This window comes from Oryx dammah, unplaced genomic scaffold (genome assembly GCF_014754425.2).
Source record: "Oryx dammah isolate SB20612 unplaced genomic scaffold, SCBI_Odam_1.1 HiC_scaffold_2, whole genome shotgun sequence".
Lineage (NCBI taxonomy): Eukaryota > Metazoa > Chordata > Mammalia > Artiodactyla > Bovidae > Oryx > Oryx dammah.
The window spans coordinates 195,811,478-195,832,048 of NW_024070186.1; the positions used below are offsets into that span (position 1 = coordinate 195,811,478).

The window sequence follows — 20,571 nt, forward strand, 5'->3', positions numbered from 1 at the left end:
ACTTATAAACTACAGAGAGGATTCAGGGGAAACAGACTTTCCATAATCACATCAGGTCCAGGCTGCCTTTGTTCCCTGGTCATTCTGCAAGGTGGGTGCTGCTACCCTGATTCTACAAGTGGGGGTGCTGAGGCTGGAACGCTAGCGCCCGGCCTTGAGTCCCAGGGAGGCCACTTCAGAGCTTCCCAGGCACTGTCCTGCCCGGCCTGGGGGGGTAGTGCTGGTGCCCACTTTGGGGCTTGGGGGACCAGAGGAGGAGCAGCAGAGAGGGAGGGGACCTTGAGAGTGGGGCTGCGGCCAGGCGAGGCTGAGCAGCTGACCGTCTCCGTCCGTGAGCTGTCACTGTGGCGGGGCCCAGGTCCCATCTGGAGATGAGGCGTGTCGCCCAGTCCCAGGAGAGGTGAACCAGGCCTTGGTGGCAAGGTCGGGCCAAGTCTGGGACCACAGAGCTGGCGGGAGGCGGGACTTTCCGGGTGGCGCTAGTGGTAAAGAGCCTGCCTGCCAACGCAGGAGACATAAGAGACGCCGGTTTGATCCCTGGGTTGGGAAGATCCCCTGGAGAAGGAAATGGCAACCCACTCTAGTATTCTTGCCTGGAGAGTCTGATGGACAGAGGAGCCTGGAGTCCATGGGGTCGCATGGAGTTGGACACGACTGAAGCAACTTAGCACACAAGCGTGCGTGCAGACAAACACACACACATGCACACGCGCGCACACACACACACACACACACACACACGCATGGCCTTGCACCAAAGGGTCAGCAGCGAGCAGGGCTGGACTTCCCTTCGGGGCGGGGGTGGGGCAGACCCGGGCCCTTTGCCCGGAGGGCGGGGGCCTGAGGCTTGTCCACCAGCCCCTGCTACCCCCGGAGCCCACCTATCTTCTTTCTCACGTGCAGCCCAACCCTGACTCCGGTGCAGGAGTCAGGCCCTCGGTTGCTATAACAACTGGATCCCGGTGGTAAAAATAGTAACTTATTTTTTATTCAACTTCTCTTGCTCTTGGAGGAAAAGAAAATCCATTTCTAGGCTTGTGTTTCCTTACAGGGGTCTTCTCTGGGGCCCTGCTGAGCCCACTGGCAAGACCTGCTTGAAGGTCGACCGTACTGGGGGCTGGGAGGAGGCGAGAGGACCTGGAGCCGGGGGAGGCCCAAGCCTCTCTCTCTGAGCAACTCTGCGGGGCCTCTGGGGTTGTGGTTAGCAGCGGACACCCTGAGCCTGGCCTGGCTATTTGAGAAAGTGGGGGACTCTCACCTTGAAAAGCCAGAGATTTTGGTTTGGAAACTGAGGTGGAGGGCACTGGAAGAGGAGGTCTGGCTGGTGCCTGGGGACAGGTGTGTCCTGGTGCAGCTGACGGTGAGGCTGAGGGCAGAGGTTGGGGGTCAGAGCAATGGTGACGGAGGTGGTCAGTGAAGAATAGCCACAGTGTGCAGGGCTTGGCCTTACCTGCCTCAATTTGACTTTGGGCTCCTGGAGGTCTAATAACTCCTTGGAACGGGAGGTTCTGTGTGGGCAGGGAGCTTGGAGTCTGCAGAACGGGGCTCCTCAGGCTGTGTGACCTGGGGAGGGTCCCCTGGTCCCTTTCAGCCTCACTTTCCCTCCTGTATACAAGGGGAAGAAGCGCTGGCCACCACCGCCGTGAACCCCGCCCTTCTTAACCATGAGACCCCATAAGAAACACATTTGCAATCCCAACCATCCCAACCGGGACCCAGATGTGTACAAACAAAAGTTTTTTGAACGTGTGTGCAGGCTCAGTCCTGTCTGACTCTTTGCGATCCTATGGATCATAGCCCGCCTTGATCCTCTGTACGTGAGATTTTCCCGGCAAGAATACAAGATCCCCCTCCAGGGGGATCTCCCAACTCAGGGATCGAACCTGTGTCTCCTGCATTGGCAGATGGATTCTTTACCGCTGAGCCACTGGGGAAGGCCCTTCTTGAACGTGACCTGTTCCTATTGTGTCTCTTAAACTTCGCTTTCTTTTTAAATGCTGCTCACCATCCCGAGGTTGACTCCATGATCATCTCGTGTCGTGCGGTCCCACAGAACCTTCCATGATGTTGGCAGTGGTCTGATATGGTAGCCCCTTGAAATACGACTAGTGTAACCTGTATTTTCAATTTTATTTGATTTTCACTCAGTGTAAGATGTAAACAGCTGCATGAGGCTGGTGGCCGCTGTATTGGGAGTCACAGCCTTAGCAAGTCCAGAGAGCAAGTCGAACCCACGGGGCTCCTTCCATCCCAGCCCTCCTGGCCCCTCCTCACCGGCTGGACCTTCAGCCCTGCCAGACCCTGTGGCCCACACATCTATCCCTTGGCCTTCATGCTTGGCATGCTTGGCTTCATCCCTTGGCACTCGTGCCAGCCTTGACCTCAAGCTCAACTGGCCAAAACCCCACTCATGATCTCCGGGCTTCCTGTTGCCCCCCTCCCCCCCGTCTCCTCCTACTCCTTTCCCTGCCCACCTCCCTGTGCTGTGCTGTGCTTAGTCGCTCAGCCGTGTCCGACTCTTTGCGACCCCATGGACTGCAGCCCACCAGGCTCCTCTGCCCATGGGGATTTTCCAGACAAGAATACTGGAGTGGGTTGCCATGCCCTCCTCCAGGGGATCTTCCCAACCCAGGGACAGAACCCAGGACTCCCGCATGGCAGGCAGATTCTTTACCACCTGAGCCAACAGGGAAGCTAGGTGGCATAAATACCGACCCAGCAGGCCCAGCCAGAAACCCAGGGGCCATCCCCCACTTCTAATCCTCCATCAGCAGGGTCTGGTGGATTTTACCTCCTAAGCACTCCTGGATCCCTTCCCTTGTCCATCCCGCCCCGCCAGACCCGCTGTGGCCTCTGAACGCATATACCTGCAACCCTTCTGGTCCTTACCCGTTCCAGGTGCGTGCTCAGCGTCTGGAACCCAGAAATGAATTTGATGGAGTCCCTTTGTCTTTCTCCTTCTTGTTGCAGCTACCTTGGGGCAGAGGACGTGGGTGGGATTATTCTCTGACTGTGTAGTAAGATCTCAAATAAAGCTGGTTATAAAAAGTAGCAAGGAGCTGGGGCTTGGGAAGGGAGGGGAGGAGGGAGAGGTGTGTGGGTGCCTCTCCCAGGAAGGGATGGCCTGTCCTTCTATTTGAGGACTTGTCTTTCCTTGTCGGAGGCTGGCCTGCCCTCCAGCAGCCCCTCAGGGTGTCGCCTCTTCCAGTAGGTAGTTTCACGGAGCCCATCACCCAAGCCAAGCCCCTCTAAAGGAGAAAGCTGCATCTTGTACAGACTCAGGGTGGAGGTGGGCAGATCCTGGGTATCTGGAATCTGGCGACCAAATGTCCAGAAGCTTGTGCCCCTATCTAGGGATCACGAGGGTCCCCAGAATCATAGCCTCTGGGAGTTGGGGGGGTTCCCCAGAGTCTGCGGCCATCCCCTTGGGGCCGTCGAGCTTCGAAGGGGCGTCAAGGCGGTGGGGGTTCTCGAGCTACAAGTACCCTCTGGGGCCGGGCACGAGAGGCTGCAGGGCAGGCTCGCCTGCAGGCTCCCCACGCCTTGCAGCCCAGCCCCGGCGGGGCGGAGGGCGCAGGGTGGGGAACAGTAAGGCGAGGGCAGCGTGGCTCCGTCTAACAGGCCGTCTTCTGGCTGGAAGAACTACGGGAGGAGGGGGCCCGGAGAGTGAGGGGGAAGGGGCTGCATTCGGAAGCCGCCCCCGGGGCCCCCACCCCTCCTCCAGGGCCCCCGCCCCCGAGCAAGGCCGGGAGGGGTCCGCCCCGCGCGGGGAGGGGGCCGGGGCCGCGGGGACTCAGACGATTGGCCCGGAGCCCCCCCGCCCCGCCCGCCACCATCTGCTCGGATTTGGCGTCGGCGGCTCCCGGCTCAGCTCCAGCTCGGCTCCGCGCGCCCCCAGCCGCCCCCGGCCGCCCCCGCCCCGCGCCCGCCGACCTGCTGCTCCCGCCCCGCGGCCTCTCCGAGTTGCCGCGGTCGGAGCCCCCGGCTGGAGGCCGATGGAACCGCCGCGATGTTCGCCCCGCGGCTCCTGGATTTTCAGAAAACCAAGTACGCGAGGTGAGTGGCGGGGGCGCGCGGGCGCGGGGGCGCGGGTCCGGCTACTCGCACGGCCAGCGCGCCCCCCCGCCCCCACGACTCCCAGAGAATTCGGGGTGACCAATGGACCCTGTCCCTGGGCCGGAAGAACCCGGACGCGAGACGCCGCGGTCTTTGTGAGCTCTGCGCCGTGGACCCGGGAGGCGCGCGGGTTCCCAGCGCCTCAGACACACTTAGCGGGGTGCCCTGGGGCCAGTCGCTTCACCTCTCGGAACCTTGATTTCCAGTTCTGCAAGGCGGGGATAATGAGCGCCCCCATCCCTGGGGCCCCCCCTCGCGATGGTTAAGTGAGACGATCCCTTGAAAGCACTTTGTACGGGCTCAGTCGCTACCTGGAGCTTTTGTTAATGATAAAAGGCGTTGGCCAGTACCTCCCCTGTCCCCCCTGACCACGCTGTCCCCGCGCCGCCCCATCCCCCCAGCCACCCCTTTCCCCCCGATCACCCCTGTCCCCCCTGATCACCCTGTCCTCCTTGACCACCCCTGTCCCCCCGATCACCCTGTCCTCCTTGACCACCCCTGTTCCCCCTGACTGGCCCTGTCCTCTCACCACCCCTCACCACCTTCACAGCAAGCAGGACGAATGGGTAAGTGCTCTTTTAGGGTGGGTAAACTGAGGCTTAGGGCCAGGACCTGTGCGTCTTGGCCTTTTCATAATATGAAATCCGTGGTCCCTCCTGAGCCTTGGTTTCCTCTTCTAAAGTGGTGATTTCAGATTGCTGAGTGGAAGCCAAGGTCCTGTGGCTCAGATTCCCAATTAAGGGGCTGGGGGAGGGGAGGGAATATTAAGTGGCTCTAAGATTTTGGGAGCGTGGGCTTGCCTGCAGGCTGGATGAAAACCCTTTTCTAGGGTTGGCCCTTGCCCCGCAGGGGTCTCGGGGAGGACAGGCTGCTCTGGGCATGCAGCCCTGGTTTCTGCCTCCTGCCCTGGGGGGGAACCTGATGTGGGAGAGGACACTCGCCCTGCCCTGGCCCTGCCCTCCCCCCACACCTCCGCCTACAGGGGTGAGTTGAGCTGGGTGGGCGTCTTTTTTGCTGTGGCACAACACGGCTCATTGTCTCCCAGCAGTTGTTGAGGGCCCCTGGTCCCACGACGTCTCTGCAAGTTCCCATCAGAGGGAGCACAGCTTGGCCCCAGAGGCTGGCCTGAGCAGGGCTGAGGGCAGGGAGAGTGGGTCCTTTTCCCCTTGGTCTCATCTCGGTTTCCCCTGGAGGGAGACGTGTTGTGTCTCCTTCATAAAGTTGGGGAGTCCCCCTGGGAAGGGGATACTAGTGGGAATTCCTGTGGAGTTTCTCTTGGGACGAAGGTGGGAGGGGCTGGCTGCACAGATCTGTGAGGTCTCCTCCGATGTGGACACTCGGACTTTCTTAGGCTTTTCTCAAGGGTCCGGTGTGCTTGTGTGAGATGTAAGTTGGTGGAGTGTTTACGCAAAGGGAAGGGGAATGCCCAGGACTGCAGGCTACGCAAGCAGACACTGAGGGAAGGAGCTCTGTCCCACACCCGCTGTGTGATCTTGGGTAGGTGTCTCAACCTCTCTGGACCTCTGCTGGTTAATCTGTAAGACAGGGGGGTTGGTGTAAATGATGGCTAGATTTAGGCAATGGTGCTGCCGCTCTCTTACTGGAATAGAGCTCCAGCTGGGCTGAGGGCTGGACCGTGAGCCCTTTCTTTGATGCTGCGACTGATTACTCTTCTCCGGGTAATGAGCCCAGCGAGGAGACAGAGTTCATCGACTCTTTCTGTTCTTTTCCTCCTGGTGTGGCCCTTTCTACCGTCCAGTCCACGTATTAGGGCCGTAATCAAGGCTTTGTGATTGAGTGAATTCAGTAGTATAAATGAGTTCTCTCCAGTAGAGATATTGTACAAGTCGTAGAGGGAGTTTTAAATTTCCTAGTGGGCATTCAGTTTAATGCGTAGCTTATGTCCCAACTCAGTGTCCTAAAAAGGTAAAAAGAAACAGGTGAAGCTAATTATGAGAATATATTTTAGTTAACTCTATCCAAAGGACGTTCAATATGTAATCAATATAAACAAATTACTCAAGTGCTCAGTGACCACACACAGGTGGTCAGTGACTGCCATATTGAACAGGACAAGACCATCCTCCAGGGTGAGAGATGGGTGTTAATCCATTCAGGCTGCCATAAGAAAGTGCCATAGACTGGGTGCCTTATAGACAGCAGGAAATTATTCCTCACAGTGCTATAGGCTGGAGGTCTGAGGTCATGGTGCCAGCATGGTCTGGGTCTGGTGAATGCCCTTTTCCAAGTTTCAGACTACTGATCTCTTCATATGTTAGAAAGACACCGGGCAAGCTCTTTGGCCTCTTCAGATAACGGCGCTAATTCCATTCATGAAGGCTCCACCCTCATGATGTAATCACGTCTCAAGGGTTCTACTTCCAAATGCCATCACATGGGGGGTTGGATTTCAACATGTGAATTTTTTTTGGAGGTGGGAACACAAACATCCAGTTCTTAACAGTGCTTTTAGTTAAATGCTGTGTGACATTGCAAAAGATGCTTTCCTTCTCTGAGCCTCTGTTTCTCAGTGGCTGATTGGACCAGTTGATCTTTAAGGTTCTAACCTCAAGTCCTTGAATGACTTATCTACATCCAGGAACACACTTATTGCAGAGCTATAGGAATTAAAGACAGGGTGCAGAGCTCGGCGAATTGGCCAATGCAACAGAATAGAGAGCCCAGAAACAGATGCATGCATATAAAGGCATTTGGCTTTTGACAGAGGCGGCAGTGCTGATCAGGCAGGGATGGTTTAGTGAATCAATGTTACTGAGACAGTTAATCAGACGGAAATAAGAAAACTGGAGCCCTACCTCACACCTTACAGAAAAAGCATTTGTAGATGGATTACAGATTAACAAATGGAGGCTTTCCCTGGTGGCCCGAGCTGAGACTCTGCACTCCCAATGCAGGGGACGGAGGTTCCATTGCTGGTCAGGGAACTAGATCCCACGTGCCAAAAACAAAAGTTTTCGTGCTGCAATGACGATATGCTAATGCTGCTAAATCAGTTAGGTCGTGTCGGACTTTGTGCGACCCCAGAGACGGCAGCCCACCAGGCTCCCCCGTCCCTGGGATTCTCCAGGCAAGAACACTGGAGTGGGTTGCCATTTCCTTCTCCAGTGCGTGAAAGTGAAAAGTGAAAGGGAAGTCGCTCAGTCGTGTCCGACTCTTCGAGACACCATGGACTGCAGCCCACCAGGCTCCACCGTCCGGGGGATTTTCCGGGCGGACTTGGGTGCGGGCGGAAGAGGCGTGGACGCCCCAGGCCTGCCGGGTCCTTTCCGTCTCCTGGTGGGAATGGAAACGTCTACCCTCCGTGCCGCAACCTAGCTCGCACCTGCGCTCCACCGCGCGCCTTCCTTCTGGGAGTCGAGGCAGGTGTCATCACGAGATGAGCTCGGCGGAATGGCAGCAGCCAGTCAAGGCACCTGTGAGGAAAATTCTGAGTCCCTGGACCTTGCAGAACTTGCTAAAAAGCAGCCATGGTGGCAAATGCTGTTTAGGCAGGAATCTGAACCTTCAGCCAAAACTGTAGAGTGTGGCATCCCAGCTGTTAATTGATGTCATTTGGTGAAGGACAGGGAAGCCTGGTGTGCTGCGGTCCGTGGGGTTGCAGAGTCAGACACGACTGAGCGACTGAACAACACCTGAATAGTGCGAGTTTCATATTCCAGAAGGTGGGAAAGTCGGCTGCGACGGCTTCGGGAGGTGAGTTTCTTCCCTTTAGCTTGTGAACCATACTAGGTCCATCAGCGGACTGGCAGTGGGTAGAGAAGGACACAGGAGAAAGCCGAGGAGCAGCTGAAGATCCGAAAGAACAACAGGATACCTACACAGAGAGAGGAAAGAAGGTCACTTAGTTGTGTCGGACTCTTTGTGACCCCGTAGACTGTAGCCCGCCAGGCTCCTCTGTCCATGGAATTTTCCAGGCACGAATGCTGGAGTGGTTGCCATTTCCGTTGCCGGGGTATCTTCCCGACCCAGGGATCGAACCTGGGTCTCCTGTGTTGTGGGTGGACTTTACTGACCGAGCCGCCAGGGAAGCCGCAGGCCAGCAGCAAAGCAGAGGAGCTGGTGTCGTTTGTGAAGAAGAATCTTCTAGTGGCTGGTGGATTTTTTGGAGGCTTTCTGCACTTGCATTTTTCCTGTTTTTTTGAGCCAGCAGTCTCGTGACTTCACCCTAGACCAGCACGCCTCTCCCCTTCTTCTCCTGTGGCTCCCTGCCTGCTATGGTGTATCTGAATGGCTTCTGTAGGCATCTGTTGGTTCACCTGGATAACGACCCTACTGTGAGCTTGACCACACCTGGACAGACAGTAGCCATTACCTTTTCTAGCACCTTCACTTGGACTAATCTGTAGGTCGGCGAGAATATTCCTTTCTCTCCTTCGGAAGGCACTGACCGGAACATGGTACGAGGTGGCCCTCTGTGGAGGGTGAGTGGGCCCTCAAAGGTTGTCCCAAACTTGATTTGCAAAAGAAAGAACAAGCATGTAAGATACTGTATGTTCTGCATGGAAAGGAACTAAATGCATTTGCCTTTAAGCATGAAAAAACATTTACAAGTGAAATTTTTTTTTTTAATTGAAAACCTTTTGAAAACTTGAAACAGTATCTTTTGGCCCTCACGCTAGGTAGACATTTCTGAAGCACAGAGATGTCCAAACTATAAAAGGTTGATAAACTCATCTACAGTAGAAAGTTTTACATGTTTATTCGCCAAAAATAAAAAAATGCCAAGAAAACAAGAGAAGACAAGCCACAGACTTGGAGGACTTATTAGAAGCACGTTTAACCAACAAGTAATTCATACCCAGAATCAGGAATTCCATGGTGGTTCAGGGGCTTCCCTGGTGACTCCATCGCAGGAGACACAGGAGACTTGGGTTTGATCCTGGGTCGGAAAGGTCCCCTGGAGAAAGAAATGACAACACACTCCAATATTCTTGCCTGGGAAATTCTGTGGACAGAGGAACCTGGCGGGCCACTGTCCACGGGGTCGCAAAAGAGTCAAACACGTGTTAGCGACTAAAACCACCACCACCGCCGGTGGGTAAGACTGTACGCTTTCACTGCTGTGGCCTGGGTTCAGTTCCTGTGTGGGGAGCTAAAATCCCACAAGCCACACAGCATGACCAAAAAAGTTTAAGATCCAGAATCTATAAAGAACTGCAATAAGGAAAAGGCAACCCAATACGAAATGGGAAGAGAGTCATTTCTGGAAGGGAGAACACAGATGAGCAGCAAGCATGCGAAAACCTGCTCACTGGTGTTAGTGCAAGGAAATGCAAAGTATGAGTCCTCGGGATGCCGTGCTTGTATTCAGTATGTTGGAAGTCTGACAAAACTATTATAATTGCTTTGGGAAACAGAAATTATCATGTGAACCTGGACACAGCCATTCTTGTCTGGGTGTCTGCCCTAGAGAAACTCTGCACGCATGTGCACCAGGGGAGGATGGCCCAGAGACTTCTCAGCAGCATTGTTCATGGTGAGCAAGACCTGGAGGCAGCCCAGAGGTCCACGCTGATTGAACAGGGTGTCCTTATACAGTGGAATAGTAATCCTGCAATGAAAACAAACTCCAGTTCCAAAGAGTGTATGTCTAGATCGCACGGATGTGTTGAACAATAGCAAAACACGGAAGAAAGCACGACTCCGATCGTGTAACACTCGAAACCCTGCAAACCAGCTGTGTGGTTTAGGAATGCAGAGAAAGGTATGCAAAAAGTGAGGAAGTGATGATTACAAGGTCAGGTTAGTGGTCACCTCTAAGGGAGGGAAGGAAAGATACATGGGGTGCTTCTGGGTGTTTGTAATTCTTTGAAACATATTTTGATTTATTTTTGGCTGCACTGGTCTTCGTTGCCAAGCAGGGGCTTCTCTCTGGTAGTGTACGGGCCTCACCGTGATGGCTTCCCTTGTAGAGCACGGGTTCTAGGGCTCAGCAGTTGCGGTGTGTTGGCTTAGTTGCTCCACAGCTGGTGAGATCTTCCCAGACCAGGGTTCGAACCTGTGACCCCTGCATTGGCAGGTGGATTCTTAATTGTTGGACCGCCAGGGAAATCCAGGGTCTTGAGAATAAAAATAATTTTGGTTCTGTGCGTCCTGGAAGGCAACAAGGTCTCACATTTCCTGGGCGAGCCCCATGAGGCCACACCTCACTGCAGGGAGACTGGGGAGTGGAGTCCCATCTGTCTGTCTGTGCCCAGAACAACACCTGGCACCTGAGTAGTGACCAGTCAAAATCTGTTGCATGGATCCTGGCTGTGTGACTTTAGATGATTGAATCAAGCTGTGCAGACACCAGTGTCCTCTTTGGCTTAATGCAGTGTGACCTTAACCGGGGGGGTCATCATAAAATAGCAATGTGGTTATAGAGGTAGCTCATGCTCCTTGGAGAAAAGTTTTTAAATCCTGGGAAGTAGGTACAAAAAAGCAGCAGACCCTCAATCCCACGGTCCTGAGATCGTCACTTTTAAATGTGCTGATTTTTCCTCTAGTCTTTTTCTCCAGTGGATACCCTGCAGCTCGCACTGTATCCTGATGGTTAAAAATTGACTTGCTATACTCCCTTCTTCTTCTTTCCTAACTGCTTGTAGCCGCAGTTCAATGATTATTTCCCTCTGTTGGACACTCAGGTTGTTTTCTGGGTTCTGCTTCTGGGCAGTCACGCTGCGGGAGCGTCTCTGCAGCGCACACTCGATCCTTTGTCCGTTCAGGGTGTTGCTCTGGTCACCAGGTCCATGTGAGGATCGCCGGCTGCCAAGACGACAGCAGCCAGGCTGGGGACCCCCACCCCCTTCACAGCGCAGGTCCTGCCGTGGTGTTTGGAGTTGCTCCTAAGCTCAGAGATGGGTTCTCACTCCTTCCACGGCAGCTTCCTGGGAAAGGAAGAGGAGCCAGGGGCCGGTGCTGTGACCCTGCCCTCCTCTCTGCTCCTTCTCACGGGCAGGGGGCTTTTCCCTGAGCCCCGCTTTCCCCTTTGTAAGGGAGGTTGACAGGAGTGGGTGGTGACGCTCGTGCTGGCCCTGGGAGGCCTTTTGTAGGTTTAGTCCCGTCTTGCTGCCTGAAGTCCTTTCAAAGCTGCTTTGTCCTGCTCCAGCCGGGACTCGGAATTCTGGAGGTCACAGTTTTCCTAAAGCTTGGCGGTCCTTAAGGTGATTAAGATGAGGTACGTGAAGCAGCTGGCGAGGTACCTGGTCTACAGTTGGTGCTTTGAAGCGTGGCTATTTGTCATGGTTACTCTGATCCAGGGTGTCTCTTTCCAGAGAAGCTTTGAGGCAGTTTGTACAAAGCAAGTTTCTGAAGATCCAGGGGCTGTCAGAGAAACCCTTCCATCTTGGCAAAGCTTTCTCTGACTTCAGCAGGTGGCTGGGTGGATGGAGAAAGGGTGGGTGGGGAGGTGAGGTTCATGGTTGCTTCTGTCTTGCTGGACTAACCTGGGGACAGGGCTTCATGGAGTAGAGGGAGGTGACCCATACTTAAAAATTATTTACTTGGCTGCACCAAGTTTATTTTTTAAAGTGTATTTCTTTATTTTCAGCTGCACTGGCTCTTAATTGCTGCGAGCGGGCTTTCTTAGTTGCGCTGAGCAGGGGCTTCTCTTGCTGTCGAGGGCTTCAGCAGCTGTGGCCCAAGGGCTTAGTAGCTGCAATGCATGTGAAATCTTTCCAGCCCAGAGATCGAACCCAGATCCCCTGCACTGGCAGGCTGATTCTTGTCCACCGGACCACCAGGGAAGTCCTGCTCCAGGTTTTAGTTGCAGCACTCAAGGTCTTTGGCCTCAGTTGCGGTAAGCGGAACCTTTTTAGTTGCAGCAGGCGAACTCCTAAACTCTTAGTTGCGGCAAGTGGAATCTAGTTCCCTGACCAGGGGTCGAACCCAGGCCCCCTGCGTTGGGAGCACCAGGGAAGTCCCGACCCTCGGTTTCTGTACATCTTCTCCTCTGACCCTTGGCCGTCCTGGGAGTGGCCGCAGTTTTCATTCCTGCCTGATTTGCCCGAGGTCATAGCACAGTCAGTAGGATTCACACCTGGGTTCACCTGGCCTCTGCTCTGCCCTTCTGCCTCCTGTGCAGACCTGGGGGCTGACAGCAGTCACCATCACCAATGGCTGCAGGGTGAGAGTCTCACACGCGGCATGTTATAGGATCATCTGCTCCCTGCTGGATGCAGGGAATTAGTCCTCCCCACTGCCCACACCCTGGCCGGGCCTGGCAGGGCTCCCGGAACACACCATCATCGGCCTCCTTCATTCATTCACTGACGGGCCCGCCCCCAGCACTGTGGGGCCGGAGCGGTATCCCCGTGAAGCCCGCTTGCTCTACGTCTGGATGATCTCAAGTTAAAAGTCAAGCTGACAAGCTTCTCGACAAAATGGGTTCTGTCCTCCTCTCGACAGCTGTGCTTCTATAGAGACAGAACTGAACACTGTAAAACGGCGGCCTTCATACGATTGAAGACTGGATGGTTTCAAAGACAGCTGAAGGTGGGACTTCCCTGGTGGCCCAGGGGCTGACACTCCACGCTCCCAGTGCAGAGGCACAGGCTTGATCCTCGGTCTGGGAACTAAGATCCCGTGGGGCATGGCCAAGAAAGTACGCAGAAAGACAGCTGACCGTAGTTAACTTTTACACGCGTCTTTGGCATTCGTTGCTGGGCAGCCTTGCTTGGATGAGTAACGAAGACAGACACAGTTTATTATGGATGTCATGTGATTTATTTTTATTGACCGTCACAGCAGAATCATTTTTATAGTCGAGATTTTCACTTGTTTTTGGGTTTTAGTAACAGTGATAACCTAAAGGTGCTCTGTTCAGGGCTCTAGGCCTAGTCACATGTGGCTCATGTAAAAGTAAATTTGGGGACTTCCCTGGCCGTCCATTGGTTAAAACTCCACGCTCCCAGTGCGTGGGGCACCAGGTTGAACTAAGACCCGACATACTCTGTGGCCCAAACCAAAAAGTACATCTAAATTCATTAAGGTAAAACAAAACGAACAAGCTAGTTCCAGCCACATTTCAAATGTTTGCTCCCTTGTCACAGGGGGCCAGCAGCCGCTCTACGGGAGAGCACAGACATTTAACATTTCCATCACTGCAGAAATTCCTCTGGGAGAGCACTGGCCTAAAAGGTTCAAGTGGAAAATGTAATTAAAAGACTCCGCAAATGTAAATTAAAGCAAATGTCAGAAACTGAAATCGTTTATGTGACTCTTGATTCTACAGTATTCAAAAATTCCTATTAAAATGAAAAGGCAAAATTCAATTAAGATGGGTGAGTATAACATTTTAACGTCAAGCAGTATTTAAGTTAAAGCTGAGATATTTTATTTGAGTTTTTGGAAAATGTAATTGAAACCCATCTTATGGAAATGAAATTGCTCACGCCTCAAGTCCAATGTCCAGCTCGTTGCCAACCTGAGGACTAGATGGGGATCAGGCTTACGGTTGCCAAGGGGAGGAGGAAGGAGAGGAGTGGACTGAGATTTTGGGGTTGGTGGACACCAACTATCGTACAGAGAATGGATAAAAGGGTCCTATTGTGTAGCACAGGAACTATCCAGGGTCCCGGGATAAACCATCGTGTGAATGTGAGTGAAAGTCGCTCAGTCGTGTCCGACTCTTTGTGACCCTATGGACTGTAGTCCATGGAAGTCTCCAGGCCAGAATACTGGAGTGGGGAGCCTTTCTCTTCTCCAGGGGATCTTCCCAACCCAGGGATCGAACCCAGGTCTTCTGCACTGCAGGCGGATTCTTTACCAGCTAAGCCACCAGGGTAGCCCCTAAACCATCATGGAAAAGAATATTTTATCTGTATGTTTTGGCAGTGCTGAGTCTTCATTGCTGCCTATAGGCTGTCTGTATTTGTGACAAGCAGGGGCTACTCTCTAGTTGCAGTTAGGGCTTCTCACGGGCTCTGGAGCTCAGGCTCAGGAGTTGTGGCCCACGGGCTCAGTTGCCCCGTGACACGTGGAAGCAAGCTTCACAGACCGGGATCCAACCCGTCCCCTGCCTTGGCAGGTGGATTCTTAACCATTGGACCACCAGGGAAGTCCAGAAAGGAATATTAAAAAATAAAGTGTATATTAATATGTGTAAAACCAAATCACTTTGCTGTACAGCAGAGATTGGCACAACGTTGTAAACCAACTATATTTCCATTAAAAAAAGAACAGGACTTCTGTCTTATGCAAGTTGCCTCTAGTCCTGCACATGTAGAAGTTCAGGAGTGACACAAATGTATTAATATTTCGTGTGTCCTTCAGCTGCCACGCGCACCTACTGGGAATTCCAGGGCAATTAACGAGTGTCTTTGAAACCTGGAACCGAAACAGGAAGAGAGACAACCTGGATGCTGGAGATTGTTGCCTTGAGAGGAAGGCTTTCGAGGATGAATCGAGGTCCTTCCTCGGTACCCCCCTGGGTGGTGGGTGAGTTCCAGGACTGCCTCGACTCCCAGAGTCGGTGGAGCGGATGCGCTTCTGTATCCCTGGGCTCCGCGTCTGTAGATTGAGCAGCTGCCGGTCGCTAGTGGTTTCCACCTGCGGTTGGTGGATCCCTGAGGTGTGTAACCTCTGGTGGGGAGGGCCGACTGGAGTTTGTCTTTCTCTTACCCAGATCTTTCTGCTGCTCACATCCTCCTTTTCCCCAGTGCCACACGTGGCGCCATCCACAAAGCTCCATGGCATTTGGATGTAATCGTTTTTTGTTTTTTGTTACTGTGGTAAAATATGCATAATGTAAAGTTTGCCATTTCAGAAATGTTTATTTTATTTATTTGGCTGTACTGGGTCTTAGTTGCAGCATGTGGGACCTAGCTCCCTGACCAGGGATCAAACCTGGGCCCCCTGCATTGGGAGCTCGGAGTCTTAGCCACTGGACCACCAGGGAAGTCCCTGTCATTTGCAGACTCATAGCAGTTCTGACTGGTGTGAGGTGGTGTCTCATTGTAGTATCTCCCTTTTTAAGGCTGAATGACACTCCATTGTATGGATCTGTACCCACGTGTTGCTCAAAGGACACGGGACAGGAGATGTGACGACGTACTTGTCTGGGGCCTGCCAGTGTTGTTCACAAAGCGGACGTCCAGGGTCAGAGCTCACACTGCTGACGACGAGCGCCGGATCCCCCGTGACCAAGGTGCTCGACGTCTCGTTAACAGAGCAGCCTGCGTTTGTGTGAGCAGGGCCCCCTTAACCCTGATCTGCAGCACACTCCAGGGATCCGTTGCCTTGGCGTCAGCTAGCACTCGTTAGAAATCCACTGCAGGCCTGTGGAATCAGAATCTTCACGGTCATAGGATCCTTCAGTGATGAGGTGTGCGTGAAAGCTGGAGAAGCACAGATCTAAAGGACAGGGTTAGGGACAGAGGCCCTCCTGTCTAAGGGTGGTGCTGCCTGAGCGCAGCTCTCACGGGGTTCTCGTTACCGTCCAGTCTCTGAGTCGTGTCCGACTCTTTGCAACCCCATGGTCTCCAGCACCCCAGGCTTCATGTCCTTCATCTCCCACACTTTGCTCAAGTTCGTGTCCATCGAGTCGGTGATGTCATCCAGCCATCTCGTGCTCTCTCGTCCCCTTCTTCTCCCGCCTTCAGTCTTTTCCAGCATCAGGGTCTTTTCCAGTGAGTCAGCTCTTTGCATCAGGTGACCAAAGTATTGGAGTTTCAGCTTCAACATCAGTCTTTCCAATGAATGGGTTGATTTCCTTTGATCTCATTTGATCTCCTTGCAGTCGGAGGGACTCTCAAGAGTCTTCTCCAACACCACAGTTCAAAAGCATCAATTCTTTGGCACTCAGCCTTTTTTATGGTCCAGCTCTCATGTCCTGATAGGATTGTTAGAGTAGGACAGTAGAGCTCTTACTGCCCTCCTTCCCTTGTGCCCAGGACAGACATCACTAATCAATCATGGAATTCAAAATCGTCCTTCCCACTGAGCAGAGGGAACCTCAGGTTCCTCAACCCAGCGCCCTTGACCAATAGAGAAGCAGATAAGGGACGTGGCCAGGTAGGTGCAAGAGGAAGTACGGATCGAGGGCCTCCCTGGCGGGTCCCTGGTTAAGAATCTACCTGCCAGTGTGGGAGACGTGGATTCCCTGGTCTGGGAAGATCCCACCAGTTGCAGAGCAGCTAAGCCCGTGCGTCACAGCTGTTGAGCCTGCGCTCTCGAGTACGGGATCCACAACTGCTGAGCCCGTGAGCGCTAGAGCCCGGGCTCCCCAACGAGGCAAGGGAAGCCGCCCCAGTGAGGAGCCTGGGCCGCAACCAGAAGCAGCCCCCGCTTGCCGCAACTGGAGAAAGCCTGTGCAACAGTGAAGACCCAGCACAGCCAAAAAAAAAAAAAAAAGTGGATGGAGATTTGGGTAAATTAATGCCCAGCGTCCCAGACTGCCTCTCTGCCTCTATTTTTTTTTCATGTTAATTGCCGCCACAGTAAAGACCCGCACCATTTCCTGAGTGTTTTGCATGTTCCAGGCTCTGCTTTCAGTACTGTGTGCATTGATTCTTACCCATCCCAGACCCTGCCAGATAGTGTCCTTGGCCCTGAGTTACAGATGAGGTGCCGGGGAGGCTGGGCCGGTGGCCAGGGAGAGGGGCGGCCAGCTCTAACCCCAGCTCCGTCTAACCTCAAGTCTGAGCTTTTGCCAAGCCCTCCCTCCAGGGATTCCCCAAGCCGCCAGAGCTCCCGGCTGAGGCCCAGACCCCTGCAGCCCCCTCCCTGCGGGGGTCTGGGAACCCCTAGCCAGATGAGTGGAAGGGCCGCTGGAGTTGACCCCGGAGTGCTGGCTTAGTTCTCAGTGTCACTGTGGACAGTGGTTCGCTGTGACTAAGTGAAAATGAAAGAAAGTGAAAGTGTTAGTTGCTCAGTCATGTCCAACTCTTTGTGACCCCAATGGACTGTAGCCCGACACGGAATTCTGTCCGTGGAATTCTCCAGACAAGAATACTGGTGTGGGTTGCCATTCCCTTTTCCAGAGGAGCTTCCCAACCCAGGGATCGAACCTGGGCCTCCGGAATTGCAGGCAGATTCTTTACCACCTGAGCCAACAGGGAATCCTTGACTAAGGGAAGTCACTTCTTAAACAGCCGAGCATCTGAGCTCGTTGCAGACTTCGGTGTGTTCAGGGCTCCATGGGGCCTGGATCTGGAGGCCCGGCGCCCACAGAGGCCTCGGCCCCTCTCTGGGGGTTTTCCCTGCTCTCCACTTTCCCACCGTCTCCCTCCGTCACCCTGGACTCTGTTGGTCCCCCCGCCTCCTCCTAATGGTTTCTGCTTTCTCGTAGCCTCAGCTCTCCACCTCTGCTGCTTGCGGCCTCCGTCCTGTTCTGTATTTGACTTGCTCCCTTGGCTGTCTCTCCATGGGCTTGGGGGTGGTGGAGAATGTCGGTGCGTCCTGTCTTTACCTGCGAGTGAACGGCACGCAGTAAGTGCAGCAAGTCCCCAGCAGATTGAGGTCTGTTCTGAGAATGCATTCGTGAGTCCAATTTGTTTGTAAGTCCGACCAAGTTAGCGTAGGTACCCAACTAACACAGTACTGTACTGTCGTAGGTTTATAATACTTTTTCACACAGATTATACATAAACACACACACAAAAAGAAAACATTCTCAATGTTATAGAACAGTACCTTGAAAAGTCCAGCAGTCCAGTACAACAGCTGGCATACAGGGGCGGGCATCGGGTCCACAGGCAAGAGAGTTACTGACCAGAGAAGGGAGAGGAGGTGAGAGACGGTAGAGCTGAAGGACCGCCAGCAGTAGGAGATGTGGGGCACACTGACGCTAATGGCACAGCTCTGGCTCCTTGCTGGATTAAATTCTATCTACCTTCTTGGAAAAAAAAGAAAGACCCAGTGATGTCTGGGTAGTAGCACGTTTGCATCTTTGGAAGTTTGCAACTTGGGACTTACTGTGCTTGAGAAACGGAAGTAGGATTTCACCGTGGTGGTTCTGGCGTCAGACCTCCTCTATGTGCCTTGGGGAGCCTCTCTAGTGAATGGCTGTGACCTTGGGCACGTTTACCTGGCCTCTGTGTGCCTTGGTTTCCTCTTCTGAGAGATGGGGAATAATAGTAGCACTAATCTCACAGGGTCGATTGAGTCTCTGAACATCAGTGTCCTCATCTGTAAAATGGACAGAACAATTGAGCCCCATTGTGAGACGTTTGGAAGACTCAGTGCCGACCTTGGCCCGTGCTTGGCCCGCGTTCGGCATGCAGTGAGTGCTCTCGCGGTGTGTCGTCCGTCTTGGTCCCGTCACTCCCCAACCGGGGGCTCTTGGGCTGGTCGCTCAGCTTCCCCGGGACTCAGGTCCTCCATCACTGCGTGAGGTGTGGGCCCGGCGCATACACGTATCAGCGGGTGGGGTGTGTCCCTCTGGCCGCAGAGTGGACGGTGAATAACCCTGAATGAAGCAGAGTCCTTAGGGTCACTCCAGGAGTGACTCGTCTTGGGACCAGGCCCCTGCACCCTCAGGTCCTGCTTTTCTGGGAACCTGAGCTGCAAAGCTGTGATCCTCAGGCCTGGGTGAGCGGCTCTGCCCTTGGGCTCCCTTCTTCCACCCGATGGTGACGTTTCCCCTCCCCCCAGAATGTCCGGCTGAAGGGGTCATCGGGGGCTTGAGGGCATCTGGACTGGTGGTGTTGGGATGCCCCTGAGTGTCTGCCCTGTGAGCAGATATCACCCCCCAGAAGGCAGGAGCCCTGGGGATTCTGCGGCTGCTTTTTAATCTATGAATCATCTGTGCAGCGGGTGGGATCTTTGTTCTCCGACCAGGGATCAAACCCGTGCCCCCTGCCTTAGCAGCGCAGAGTCTTAACCACTGGACCGCCAGGAAAGTCCCCCCGACTTTAATAATTACTGCTGGGGTTGAAGTCTTCGGTTGGGGGTGGGGCAGGAGGCGGAGGGCCGAGAGGGTGGCTCTGTGCCACATGTGTTGGCGGACCATGGGGAGGACAACCAGGAACGCGTTCCCCGCCCTCGACATGGACACATAGCTGCACCACACAGCTGCATCCGTGTTTCATTTGTTCATAAATTCAGCAATAATCGCCGCGTGTGGCGAGGTGCCAGGCGCTGTCCTGGTTGCGGGGGACACAGGGCTGACCGAGACAAGCTCCCTGACCTCGTGGGGCTCACGTCCTGGTGTGAGAAACGGACAACAGATGGATGACTATGTGATGGGATTTCAGGGGGTGACTGGCCGGACAAGGATGTGAGGTGCAGGGTGCATTGAAATTCACCCTCGTAGGACTGTTTGGAGGAGGTGTAGTACACCTGCATACAGGGGTGCGCGTTAAGCGCTGGACTGGCTCCGCAGGACGGGGTGCTTGCTGCGGGGCTGGGCGCCCCGGGGAGCTGTCGCTTCAGCACCAGCAGGTCTCAGCTCAGTGCCCTGTCAGACCTGAGCTGACAGACGTGCAGGGGGTCCTGGGAAGTGACCGTTGTCCGGAGACCCCGCGCCAGCGGCAGTGCAGACTCGCACCTTAGCTCCGCCCCGACGCAGCCGCCCCCTCCCCCCCCCCCCCCCCCCCCCCGGCCCTCCCCCCTCCGTGCCTCCAGGCGCCTCCCAAGCCCTCGTCTCAGGCAGGGGCCAGCATGGCGGCCCTTGTGCCTTTGGCCACTGTTCCCCGGCCAGACCGCAAGCTCCCTGGAGCAGGGGTGGGTTGGGGGCTATTCAGGGCCCCCGTTTTGTCCCGTGAAGGGCCAGCATGGTCTGGTGTGTGGTGGGTGTGACTGACTTGTCCACTGGTTGGGCACCCACAGTTGGCTAGTTGGTTCACTGACTCACCTGCAAACCTTGTTTGAGGACCAAGGCTGGGGCAGAAGAATGAACCCCGTGCAAAGCTTGCCGCCTCCCCTTCTGATGCTCGTAGTTTAGGGGAGGGCCCGGCCTGCTCATAGTATGTGAACAAATGCATAATTGAGATATTGATACATATGCTGGAAATGTAGGTATGGTTTCTGCTTGAGTGCCTGGGTGAGGAGGGGTTTGAGGGTGACTTCGGGCCTTTCAGTTATAAGTAAGAGAAGTCTCAGTTTGAACTGGCTTAAGAGAGAGAGAGAAAGTGGCGGAGGGCAAGGAGGGAGGGAAGAGGAAGGAGAACGAGGAGGAGGGAAAAGAAGGGAAAGCAGGTTGATCTTTGGAAATGGAAAGGTTGTAGGTTCAGGTCCAGCTGGACCCAGAGTCTCCAAGGGGACTGGGCTGCCTCTGTCCATCCCTGGGCTCTGTCTCTGCTGGCCTCTCATTCTCTGGACTGCTCACAGCCCTTATGGGTGGAGAACATCCTGCAGACTCCTCCAGGAGCACCACGGCCCTGCACCCGAGTCTTCTTGTCCTGGCTTGGATTTCACGCCCATTCTCAGACCTGTTGCTGATGTAAAGTGGGGGGCTTCTTGGGACCCCCAAGGGACCAGGGCTGCCGGAGCTCACTGAAAAGGGCTACTCGA

At 54.3% G+C, this 20,571-nt stretch overlaps 1 protein-coding gene across 3 annotated transcripts in view; it reads left to right on the top strand.

Annotated features, from left to right (window-relative positions):
- Positions 1-3,956: 3,956 nt before the first annotated feature.
- Positions 3,957-20,571, top strand: part of MMD2 (monocyte to macrophage differentiation associated 2) — a 63,026-nt gene continuing 46,411 nt past the window's right edge. For 2 of the 3 annotated variants that reach the window (XM_040231670.1, XM_040231688.1), the window contains exon 1: positions 3,966-4,056. In XM_040231670.1, coding sequence (XP_040087604.1) covers positions 4,010-4,056 — 47 coding nt within the window. In that variant the 5' untranslated portion in view covers positions 3,966-4,009. Of the gene's footprint in view, positions 4,057-20,571 lie in introns of all 3 variants that reach the window. The other variant, XM_040231679.1, reaches the window with a different exon arrangement.